At 38.4% G+C, this 12,147-nt stretch overlaps 2 protein-coding genes across 5 annotated transcripts in view; one reads left to right on the forward strand and one right to left on the reverse strand.

Annotated features, from left to right (window-relative positions):
• Positions 1–5,959, forward strand: part of rhobtb3 (Rho related BTB domain containing 3) — a 29,214-nt gene extending 23,255 nt beyond the window's left edge. For 3 of the 4 annotated variants that reach the window (XM_022200811.2, XM_022200820.2, XM_022200802.2), the window contains exons 11-13: positions 2,769–2,935; positions 3,212–3,308; positions 4,212–5,959. In XM_022200811.2, the coding sequence (XP_022056503.1) occupies positions 2,769–2,935; positions 3,212–3,308; positions 4,212–4,330 (383 nt within the window). In that variant the 3' untranslated portion in view covers positions 4,331–5,959. Of the gene's footprint in view, positions 1–2,768; positions 2,936–3,211; positions 3,309–4,211 lie in introns of those variants that run through there. The other variant, XR_007941955.1, reaches the window with a different exon arrangement.
• On the reverse strand, positions 3,882–8,604 carry glrx (glutaredoxin (thioltransferase)). The gene is made up of 3 exons (XM_022200833.2): positions 8,320–8,604; positions 6,643–6,774; positions 3,882–4,351 (listed from the first exon to the last, which is right to left on the reverse strand). The coding sequence occupies exons 1-2, from the start codon at positions 8,524–8,526 to the stop codon at positions 6,661–6,663; spliced, it is 321 nt and encodes a 106-aa protein (XP_022056525.1). The 5' UTR covers positions 8,527–8,604; the 3' UTR covers positions 3,882–4,351; positions 6,643–6,660.
• Positions 8,605–12,147: the final 3,543 nt, after the last annotated feature.

Here is a 12,147-nt window from a genome sequence, read left to right on the forward strand (position 1 = left end):
TTGTCCGCATTTACGGCACCAAAAAAGATTTTTGCTTGTCTGAAAAAATTCAAAAATTCAGCAAAAAATTCCCCAAATTAATAAAAAAAAAATTTGCTAAATCTTCAGGAAGGAAATTCCTTAAAAGTTTTAATTAAAAGTCTAAAAATTGTAAATATTTTCAACAAATGAATAAAAATCCTCCAAAAAATCCTAAATATATCTAAAGTGATTCCATATATATCAGTAAAAGTTCTAATAATTTCTTTAAGAACATTTGGGGAAAAAAATCAACACTTTTCTGAATGTTCCTAAAGAAATATTTTTTTGAACATTTCTTTTTTTTCCACCAAAAATTCCACCAAGAATTTTGAAAACGTGGAAGTTTTCACTGTGAAAAATTCTTTTTTTTCCCCACATTTTAAAACTCCAACAGGAGTTTGACTTATCTTGTTAAGTCAAACAATCAAGATTGTTTGACTTAACAAGATATTTATGAGGGATTGTCTTAAAACAAGTCCCCATCTTGCTGAGGGACTTGTTAGGTGAATTTCAGATTTATCTTAAATCAGGTGAGATGAGACATTTTGACTAAAACTAAGACAAATAGATTGGTAAGATTTTGAGTTTTGCAGTGTATGTGAGGCACAAAGAAAAAAAATCTATCAGAAATATATAATATTTGTAAAAACAAGAAAAAGATGAGTGCATCAGTGGGTAGAAGAAGGTATACTGGGTGCTCTTCAGGATCTAGTGGAAAAAATCCATTTAAATGTCAAAAAGAAGAAGGAGAAAGATCCGAGGCACTCCGAGTTCCTAAAAGTCCTTTATTAATACATGGATGGCAGTTTACGTGTTTCGGCCACTACACGGCCTTCGTCAGAACGTAATCTTTTCAGTTTGAATTCATCCTGTCTCTTTGTTAAAAAGCTCTTTTTCAGAACAATTTAAGAAACATGTAACCTTGACATTTGATACTGTGAACATTATTTTTGCACTGTGGTTTCATCAGCTGTCTTCTAACATAACTACACTGACAGTCAATAGAAACTTTGAGACCATATTTTTCAACATAATTTTTATTTTGAAGCCCGAAACTGGATTTTCTTCATATGAATCATTTGTTTAGCATACTAGCATACAGAAACAAAAATCTAAAGTTTGAAGAATGATTTCAAAATAAAGAATTTCACAAAAGAAAACGGCACCTGCCAAACACAAAGTCACAACAGTCAATACCGAGTATGGCCTCCATTTGCTTCGATGCAGCCAGCAATCCGTCGGCGCATGCTTTGGACTAGGCTTCTGATTGTGGGTTGGGAACAGCCCATATGCCTGGCTACATCACTGTAGCTCAAACCGGCCTCCACCATACCCAGTGCCCGGAGACGTTGTTCATGTGATAGACGCAGCATGATGCTGTTCACTGGACTAACAATGGTGGCCTTTTTTGGGCCTTTATATAGGCCTTCAAAACCCATTCTCAAATTGTGCAGATACTCACTGAGTAGTGCTTGGTGTGTATTTGGTTCACTTTTGCAAAGTGACCAATCCATGTGCAGTGAATCATGACAAAATGACAACTCCTCATTATCTCAACTACCAGGGCACTAGATCATCAGTAAATCCACAATGAATAATTACAACCCCCCTACAAGTAGAATTCTGCGTACATTTCTACCTCCGACTGTCAGTATATTTTCTACTAAAAACTGCATTAAATGTGAAACAACTTGCAAAACTCAACTCTAACACCTTAGAATGCCAATAAGGTGAACTTGCAGCATTAATATTTATTAGGAGCAGTGTTTGTGTCTACCTGAAGAATTTACAATTCTTTTGTAGCTTTTATTGATCAACTGCTGAAAGAAAATAACTCTTAAAAGCATTTGGTCATTGAGTCAAAGTACATAAGAGTGGGCTTAACCTTTTTTTACTTAAAATGCTGCCCGCTTTTTGTGTGTGGTCCATGAGAGACGTTACAGTGAACCAAAACAATAACGCTGTGGTCTGTAAGAGCAAAACAATGCCCTGAAAGATGCAAAAATGCTTCCCAGCAATGAGTCAGTTGATCATTTTGTGTGTCGCTCTAACAATGTTTTCAGTTTTTATTCTTACTTTCATATTATACAACTTTGTTACCCCGACAGGCGACTGAGCATTCAGCCATCACTCCTGTGCATGTTGTGCCAATAAAATTCTGTTGCGAATTCCCTAAACTAGGACTGATGTAGTTGAGTTTGTTCACACAATACTTACTGTGTTTTAACCCAGTAAGACCCAAATATAGAAAAAAATGAGCAAAAAACCCCCCACAAATCGAAAAAACATGAAAAATGAGCAAAAAAATAATTATGTATACATATATAGAAACCCAAATACAGAAAAAAATGCAACAAAATCAACAAGATATTTATCTATAGACATAATATACATATATATTAATATAAAATATATAAATAATAGAAAACAATAATAAACTGATGTATTTTTGCAACAGTGGGTTTTACAGGGTTAAAAAAACAAAACTGCTTTTATTGTTTACACATTTGTTTGTTTTCAGCTTCAGCTCAGTGTGGCTCTTTTCCAAACCGCCTGTTGGATGAGTAAATATAAAAACACTAGAAGAATGTAAAGCTTTTCTTCTGGAATTCTTCATGCTTAAAAATGTGTTATATATGCTGTAAACATTGTTATACTATACTGCTGTCTGTATTTTTCATACTAAATACGTTAGGAATGAGTGCATGCAGAACATCTAACAGTGCTGTGTGTATTTGTGTGTCCAGCCAGTGTGCTGCAGGCCATGGCCGTGCTGGTTTGTGCCGAGATGTACCAGGTGAAGCGACTGCAGCATCTCTGTGAGGTCTGTGTGTGCGCGTACCTTCAGAGCATGCCCAGCAGAGAGCTGGCATCGACAGGCATCAGCGTGGTCCGACTACTCCGCAGAGCAAAGGTCAGAGCACTCATGGGTAAACTAGAAGGAAAGAGGCGAACTCCGAACAGACCTGTACATCATGGCTCGTCTATGCAAAGCCATTTCATTAGAATATCACATTTCCTTTAGCCAACAAAATGCAAATTCATTGTGTTGAATAAATCTGGCTGTCTGTCAAACTCGAGTCAGATTAATCGTTTGAGTAGCACTCACTCCAGGCCTCTATCTGCAGCTGACATTCATGGTAGAATCATTGTTGTTTCACAAAGCCTCTGTGTTTCTATTCATTCTCAGTGCCACAATGCAGAGCAGCTGTACGTCTGGCTCCTCCACTTCATCGCCAACAACTACCTAATCTTCAGTCATAAACCCGACTTCCTGGAGCTCTCAGGTCGGTGTCAACTTTTACACAATCTCAAATATGCCTTATAATTGCTAAGCTATTTAAACTAAAACTGATGCATGTAGTGATATTAAAATTACACTGCTGATTTAAACAATGTAACTTGAAAAATATAAATCAGAGCTGTTGGAAAAAGGCTGAGAATGCCAGGCATGGTTGCATCTTTTTCCAACAAGCCAACCAGACGGTAAAATACATGAGAGTGACATCAAGGTGCCTTTCAGGTAGCTGTGAAGTGAAACCAAACGGACTTGTTTTCTCACTTTATTAAGTTGGGATAATAATTTTTTTGTGATTTATTTTTGAGAACCAGTCAGACACCCGTGTAAAACTCTGTATTTTACACTCTACTGCCATACAGCATAGTATGATAGTATTTATGTACATTATACTGTGGGTTGTCAGGCCCTCAGAATAATAGCCTCCTTATAGTACACTTGATACTATAAGTTTAAGCTTGGATTCTTCGCATTACTTCCGCTTATTAAGGGTTTTGTGCGTTAAACAGGCCACATAAAAGCAGCTAAAGGTAGAATAATGATAAAAAAATTAACAGCAAAATTGCACAGCAGTAACATGTTTTATTGGCAGTATTATTCACACACAAAACTCATTTAAGGTCACTGGACGGATAATGAAGGGCACAAGCAAAGTCAAAGGCCAGAAAGAGGAGAAAGCACACAAGTGATTACCATTGGTCTTCAGCTGTTTGTTGGTAGAAATGAAATCACGTCAGATATGGCAGCAAGCCGAGGAGTTGTTACAGTATGCATATCTGAGCAGGTTTGCCATGCACAGTAAATCTTGCTGTAATGGTTTTTTTAGCAAAACCTTTGATAGTTGCGACTGTAGTGGATTACAGTTGTACATGATTGTGTTTATGCATTCCAGATGAGGAGCGTGAGCAGGTGGAGAGGCTACGCTGGCCATCCAGAGGGTACTTGCAGGAGCTCAGCGAGTACCAGCAGCGACGACGCAAACTACGAAAGTCCCGCTGTATAGTCATGTGACCACATCTGGATGCCCAAACTCTGTGGACAAGAGGAGGGGGGAGCAGAGGAGGGAATCCAAAGAGAAAATAAAGGATGAGAGTCATCATCAACATGTGTGGAAGCAGACAGAGGGAGTGTTTCTTTCTGGTTGTGCTGCTGGATGAAAGGCTGACTGAAGGACGGTGTTGCAGTGGATTAAGATGTGTGACTCCTTAACCAATCAGACATCGTCAAGCAGTGACACACACACTGCTACAATACGCCTCTCTTCCCCCACAGGAATGACTGGAGCATCCTTTGCATAATGACTTCTTCCTCGTTGGGCAATACAAAATGACCTACTCCTTAAAAACCAATATGACTATTTTGTCTGGCCACTGTCCAGAAGCTCTGTGAAAGATTATATTTCTACTGGCTGGAGCACAATAGTGGAGTTCAAAGATGAACAGTGACACAAAATGTCTCCATTCTGAGTACATATATATCAAATGCCCACACATCTGTTGGAAAACCAGCCAGGATCATGTCCAGACTGTTTCAAACTACATTAACGGGTTATGTGACTTCAGGTTGAAAAAACAGGAAGAAATCAGTGCTGAGGGGTTTTCTTCTCTTCATGATACCTGAACATGTCTGTGTCTCTTCTGTGCGCTGAACACAGGACTTCTCAATCATAAATTAAACCATGTTGGCTCATGTTACATCTGTGTCCCGTTGGATCTAAAACTTGTGAACATGTGCAAATGCAGCATTTCTGAAGCTGAAGTAACTCTTTCAGCAGAGCGGTGACCGACAGTAACACAGAGGGCAACTAGTGATGCTGCTGGTAGCACCGTCATACTCATTACCATCTGTAATATATCAGAAACTCAGTTTAGCATATGAGCAGGACCAATTTAATTACAATTCTTTTATTAGATTCTTTCACATCTATAATGCAGCATCAGTGAGTGGCCTGACTGATTTTATTACCATGCAAGATGGAATACAATTTGATCGCAGTCTTTGTCAAACGAGGCCATTTCACTTTGAAAAAATGGCTTAAAATAAAATGCTCAAATGAAATGAAACCTTGCTCTGTACACCAAATTCTGAACAATCATCACTGTATTTTAAAATTTCATTTGATGTCTGTTGAGCTGGACTTTTACACCATTTCTTTTGCAGGTTAATATGAATTCATGTAGAAATGAGTCCTTATCTGTTTGCAATAACGAATAATAATGATCTGTCTCTGTCACAAAAAGGCAAAAGCCTTTTGTAGCATTTACAGAAGTGGTACAAAGATATGAGAGAAATAACATATCTTGAACATAAGTTAGTAAATTGAAAACCTCAATGCCTCTGGGTGGGGATACACGATATTTATTTGATCTTTTTTTTTAATTTGACAGGTTGTTTTTAATCATAACGAGATTATGATTTATTGGTGCTGCAATTATTTTTGTAAACGATACTGTATGTGGACATTTATGATTTTTTTTAAACATTTGAGTAGAAACTACAGGGTCGCACTCCTTTGCAGTCTAATGTTTTACTGCTATTTACTTGAAAGGTGTAAAAAAAAATCTTGATTTAAAAAAAATGGGTACAGGATGTCTTACCTTGTCTGATTCATTCAACAAAATAAAAACAAATAAAGATCAATAGTGACTTTTTGTAGTTATTTTCTCATTTAGTAGATCACTGCCAATCTACAGTCTTCAACAAACAGTATGTAAATTATTTGTATCCAATTCTTCCAATATATTTGCAGAAATGCAGCAGGAGGCTGTACATATCCTACAATCAAGTCACCACTGTCAGATTTTATCAGTGTGCAGGTGATATCAGTTGGTATCTTTAACCTGTAGGTGGTGTACATTAAATCTGCAATCGAAGTTTATGTCTGGTACGAAGTCCTCAAATAAATCTTTATATCCTCATGAAATCAGTACATAGCAGGTGAAACTCTGGACTGTGAAACCAAGTGAACCCCAGTGCTGCACCCACACACATGGCTCCACTGGGCCAGTGCTGTACAGACTGTAGATAACATAGCGTTTGACTTTAAATAAAGACATGTTTTAGAATGAACATACCACCGACTCCATCAATGTCTACACCCTGTCGTTTGTTTGTACGGATTCGGTTGCTTGATTTATTTATCTCTTGACCAATAAGAGCTCACTGAGAGTCCAGATCTCCCGAGGAACAACGTTCACTCCCTTATCTTAATGAATATTTCAAATGCTTTCATAAGGATGGCAGGTTTCATCTCCTAGGAATGTTTGTGTTCATCAGGGTAAAGGTAAGATGCCTCCTGACAGTGTGTGCAGTGTGTCCTGTACCTGGAGATCTGAAGTGGATCACTGCAGGGCTCCAATAGACTGCAACATGCCCTCCAGTTTACCGCTCTTATGCAGGGCCGCTACATCACTTCCACCTCCAACGCACTCCTCACCGATGAACACCCGAGGCACCTGCATTTAAATCAAAGCAAGAAAAACAGGCACCAAACCAGTAAATATGCAGCTATTGGTTTTCAATCTCACGTACGGAGTGACTTATTAAAATGGAAATTAAACTGTATAAAACTATTTATGAAAAACCAGACAACCCAGCATGATCTGACAATGGCTCCAAAAATCTTCTTAAAATGTCAGGGATCTTTGATTTTCTCATTTTTCAAGTGTCCACTTAAATTTTCAGTGGGTTTGAGGTCAGGAAACTGTGAAGAAAAGCCCATGACAGCCAGCGCTCTTTGGTCTTTTTGATCCAAGCTTTGATGTTTGTTTGAGATTAATATTCAGCTGCAGTATGAATCATATGATTAGGAGGCAAACCAGAGGGAAGAGAATTTTTCTAAAGAATGCAGTGCTGCTACTTTCTGGTAAAAGTGGAGTCAACTGAATGTAGGAGCTCAACTTCCAGAGAAGTAAAACACCCCCCAGACTTCCCAGCAGCATGACTCATTGAGGGTTTGCTAAACTGACTGTTTCCATCAATTTCCTGTTGCCATCTTTACAGAAACGTTTCTTACTGCCATAGACATAAAATAATCAGCAAACTGGATTCTTTTCCTCATGATCCTTTATAAAATGCTGGTATGTTTGGCTTTGTTTCCTCTTCTGACATGTAGTTTAAAAACCATACTTGTCCTGTACAAGGCAGGCTTCTGAGGGTTTGATTAAATTTGACTGGAGGCATTCTTCAATTTATTTTTCACAATTTCTTGCATTTTTGTTTGCATGAAAACATGAAAGACTTTTTCACTATGATCTCTTGTGAACTCTTCAGGTACATTTACTTAATAATTTGATTACAAATTGGAGGTACCTGCACTTTACTTAAGTCTTCATTATCAAAATCAGAAATACTTTTTATATACATTTCATTAAATATAGGTGAAAAAATATGTCCTAAAATATACACACAAGTAGAAAAAGCATAAGCGTAAAATGTGCACTGTTCTAAGAAGAATAGTAATGTGAGTGTACAGTGTAACAAACAGTAATGGAGTTACATTTGTGTTACTGGGAAGTGGTTATTGTAGTTATAACACAATATATTTGACAGTTTCAGGCACTGTTGCATTTTTGTAGTATTCGCCCCACAACAATAAAATGTTGTCTTTACGTTACTACAAGCGGAATAATAATCTAGTTTTGAAATACATCATAGCAATACTCTGTCAGGGACTACTTCATTCATTTTATAATGCTGCACTAAATGAGTTAATGAGGGAAATTTCTCAAAAGGTACTCGTGACAGGAAAACAACAGCTAGCTACCACTGTCGTTTACCTGAAACTAAAACGCCTTTTTAAGCTAGCTGCCAAACATTGCTAGCCAGTTAGCTTAAAACGCTCAGTTTAGCGCAGGCGTTAATTAAAGCTGACCCTGTGGTGGGTCATGAAATGTGATGCGAGAGCTGTGTGAGGTGGAAACTGCGTGTTGACAAACACTTGTGTCTCTGTGTTGTTTTACGGTAAACGTCGTAGTAAGGTGACACAGCAGCTTCTTCACCGTGCGGGCTCCGGTGAGCTCCAGGAAGTAATCCTGCAGACTGCCCATGTCGCTCCGCTCGGTGATATCGATCAACTCCAGGTGTCCTGGCTTGAACTTGTACTTGGACATCACATCTTTGGCCGTGATGCAGTACGGACATGTGGGCTTCATGAACAGCACCACTTTGTCGCCTTTGACATGAGCCTTCACGAACTCCTGAGCCATTTCGATTGTACTGGTGAAGCGACGAGTCGTTAATGAAACTAATGCTTGAAAGGAAGAGAAGACGACGACGCTCCGCCTTCAAGAATATGTTAATGAGGGTGACGTGACTTGACGTATGCCCTCTTAAAGAGACAGTACATGTGTTAGAGACATGCATCTACGTAAATCCTGCTGATAGAAAAACCAAGTTAGGGTGCAAGAAAAGAACAGATGGTACTGGAAAAAAACAACGACAAAAGAAAATTAAAAGGTATAGATACAGTATAAAAATCCAAAAATACTGTGCACACAGTGGTCACAGCATCATTATTATAATAATACCAAGCACAAATATAAGTGCTTTTCAAACATGGGACTTGTAACATTGCTGGGTTCATTAGTTTGTTAAAGTGACAAAATTCTATCATAGATCACATTTATGTTAATATTCCTCACAGCTTCAGTCAGCTATGCACACTACAGTGATCGAGATGCAATTTTTAACATTCACATAATATATATTAATGTATAAATAGAATAGAATAGAATAGAATAGAATAGAATAGAATAGAATAGCCACTTCTGTTGTCAAACAGAACATACACTAGCTGGTGCACATTTGGATGAAATTTTATTGCAAAAACTCCCCATTGAACTGGTAAAAAAGAAAAAATGATATTTGAAATAGAGTTGAAAAAATAAACTGGATAGATAGATAGATAGATAGATAGATAGATAGATAGATAGATAGATAGATAGATAGATAGATAGATAGATAGATAGATAGATAGATAGATAGATAGATAGATGATATACACACACCTGATAAATAAACTAAAGACTAAAGCTAATGTAATAGCAGCTTATCTGTTTAACTGTCCAACACACACCAATAGCCAAATTTTTTTATCATTTACTAATCACAGAAAATTCTGTGTGATGATAATTGAACCACTAATTTAATCACTAATTTAATCCAGTGGAACATCTGACAGCTGTGGTGGCACTCAGGACTCAGTCTGAGAATGGCCACTATGTAAGGAATGATTTACTTGCAGCTTGTAAACTGAGATTCTGTGTGTGATAATTCACCTGTCTGAGTCATCACTCCTATCTCCATGTTAGGGATAATTTAATGATGGTAATGATCAGTAATCAAGCTACTGTTGTTGTTCCATGAATGTAAATACCTGCAGCTCACTCTTTGAAGAAATTCATTTGGATCCTGCTGCTGTCTGATGCTACAGGTATTTATTACACCGAGAGGAAAGACTCGTATAAGCAACTGGAAGCAACAAACTAAACTTCAGCCCCTGTCAGCACTTTCAAGGTCTGTGACATCAACAAAAGGTCGCGAACTGTGTTCTTTGGTTCTCTGTGATCTCCATGGAGAACCACACAGCAAACTAGCTGGCATAATTTACAATTAATGAATTAAAGTAATCAATATAGTTACCACTGTGCTGTATTGCTTTGGAGATGCTCATATGGAGCCTACTGCTGTCTGATGCAGAAGGTATTTAATGAACTAAGAGGAAAAACTCAAACTAAACTTCACTTCCTGTTAACACTTCCAGCTCTGAGTGTGTATCTGCCATGTTGCGCCATGGTGCTTCTCATATTTGAAAGGTCCTACCTCACACCTGAAAATCATTCTCTAGGCGTCAGTTTTCTCTTGGACACATAAAAGCTAAGAGAGAAAATATAAAATAAGGGCAAATAATTGTTCAACACATGCATTTGATAAAACTGCCAGGGCACACAATAACTGGCACGGCTGAATGAACTTGTACAGAAGCTCGAGGGGTGAAAACTGTTTGACCCTGACATGTTTGACTTCGGGCTGCACAGTGAAGCAGTGGATAGCACTTTCGCCTTGCAGCAAGAAGATCCCTGATTCGAGTCCCGGACTGAATCCTGGATCTTTCTGCATGGAGTTTGCATGTTCTCCCTGTGCATGCGTGGGTTTTCTCTGGGCACTCTGGCTTCCTCCCACAGTCCAAAAATATGCTGAGGTTAATTGGTGAATTTAAATTGCCCGTAGGTGTGAATGTGTGTGATTGTTTGTCTCTGTGATAGACTGGTGACCTGCATAGGGTGTCTCCTGCCTTCGCTCAAGTCAGCTGGGATAGGCTCCAACACCCCCGGCGACCCTAGTGAGGATAAAGCGGTGTATAGAGGATGGATGGATGGATGGATGGATGGATGTTTGACTTCCCTCACCCTGGGGCTTCCATTCCCACTGCATCCACAGCAGAGTTATTATTTCCACAGAGGTCTGCATTTATATAAACTGTATGCACATCAGGATGTGACATTAGTGGTTGAAACTGTGAGCTCTGGTATAAGGACACTGTTATATTTTCTACATATGCCAGCTCATGAGATCCACAAATCTCAGCATCTCCCCAAGATGCGTGTGACCCTTCCTTGCACTTCTGCGTGCATAAAATGAAAAAAAAAAAAAAAAATGCTGGATTAGATAAAGCAGGACAAACTTTCTCTGATATTGTACTTTAATGTAACAGTTTCTCCAATAAGTCCGTGAATAATCGAATGAACACAGCCAGTTGACATTGAGTGACCCACTGGAACTTTGTCAGGTTCATAAACCAGCACTGATTAAGATGGGTGAGGTTTGTAGACTGCTGAAGCTCAGGTTTGGTCCCAGCAACAAGGAAATGTAAAGAAGTTTAAATAAAACAAAGGCCTACTATGAACTTACAATGTGTTTGCTCTTTCTACCTCAGTTTTGTCATCTCCATAGCAGGTAGGAGCACAAGAGTCAAGATTAGTGCAAGATCAGAGTAGGGAGTTTAGTCAGTAATATTCTACAATCTGAGTGTCTGGATTCAACGACACGCAACAGTGAACCAAAATAATGTCCCAAAAGTGACTAAAAATGAAAAATGTTGGCAATGGGTGTTGGTTTCCAGTGAGTTCAGTTATACTAACAAACCTTACCCATGCAGTCGGCCATTCTCTTTAGTGTGAAATATGAATAAAATGGGATGTTATATGTTTGGGATTTTAGATGCAGTCATCTCAGTATTAAACACACAGAAACTGATATTTAATCTCCTAACTTCTTTGTAGAGCAGACAGGCTTTGCAGGTTGCACTGGGCTTGGTTCAGCCCTAACAACACACAGCCAAATCCAGGAAGACTTTAGTCCCCCATTTAAACCAGTCTGACCAGTTCTTTTTCAGCTACTATGGCAAGCATGAAACCTGGAGGCATATTATGCACACAGCTGTCTGGTCACACTTTCTGGTGCAGGGAAGGCTTCCAGGCATATGAGAGTCTCCTGGGATCACATGAATTTTTCAGTGAAACAGGGGAAACAAAATTAGAACAGGCCTCCTATTCTTTGTGTTCAGATTTGGCTTGCACATTTTAGTTACATTCCCAAGCAATTAACGAAAAAAAATTAACAAAAATATGGTAGACGCAATGCTTCAGTAGCAAATTAAATCAACAATCTAATATTTGACAAATGTGACATTCTGCACCATGGAAGCAAACTTGTATTAATGAAGAACTATATTTATTATGAATGTGAATATGTCTACATTGACCGGTAAACTGTGGACCAGTGATCTGAACATCATTACGTGGGACAGATGGACATTTTGAAGGACA

Source organism: Acanthochromis polyacanthus, chromosome 5, assembly GCF_021347895.1.
Source record: "Acanthochromis polyacanthus isolate Apoly-LR-REF ecotype Palm Island chromosome 5, KAUST_Apoly_ChrSc, whole genome shotgun sequence".
NCBI lineage: Eukaryota > Metazoa > Chordata > Actinopteri > Pomacentridae > Acanthochromis > Acanthochromis polyacanthus.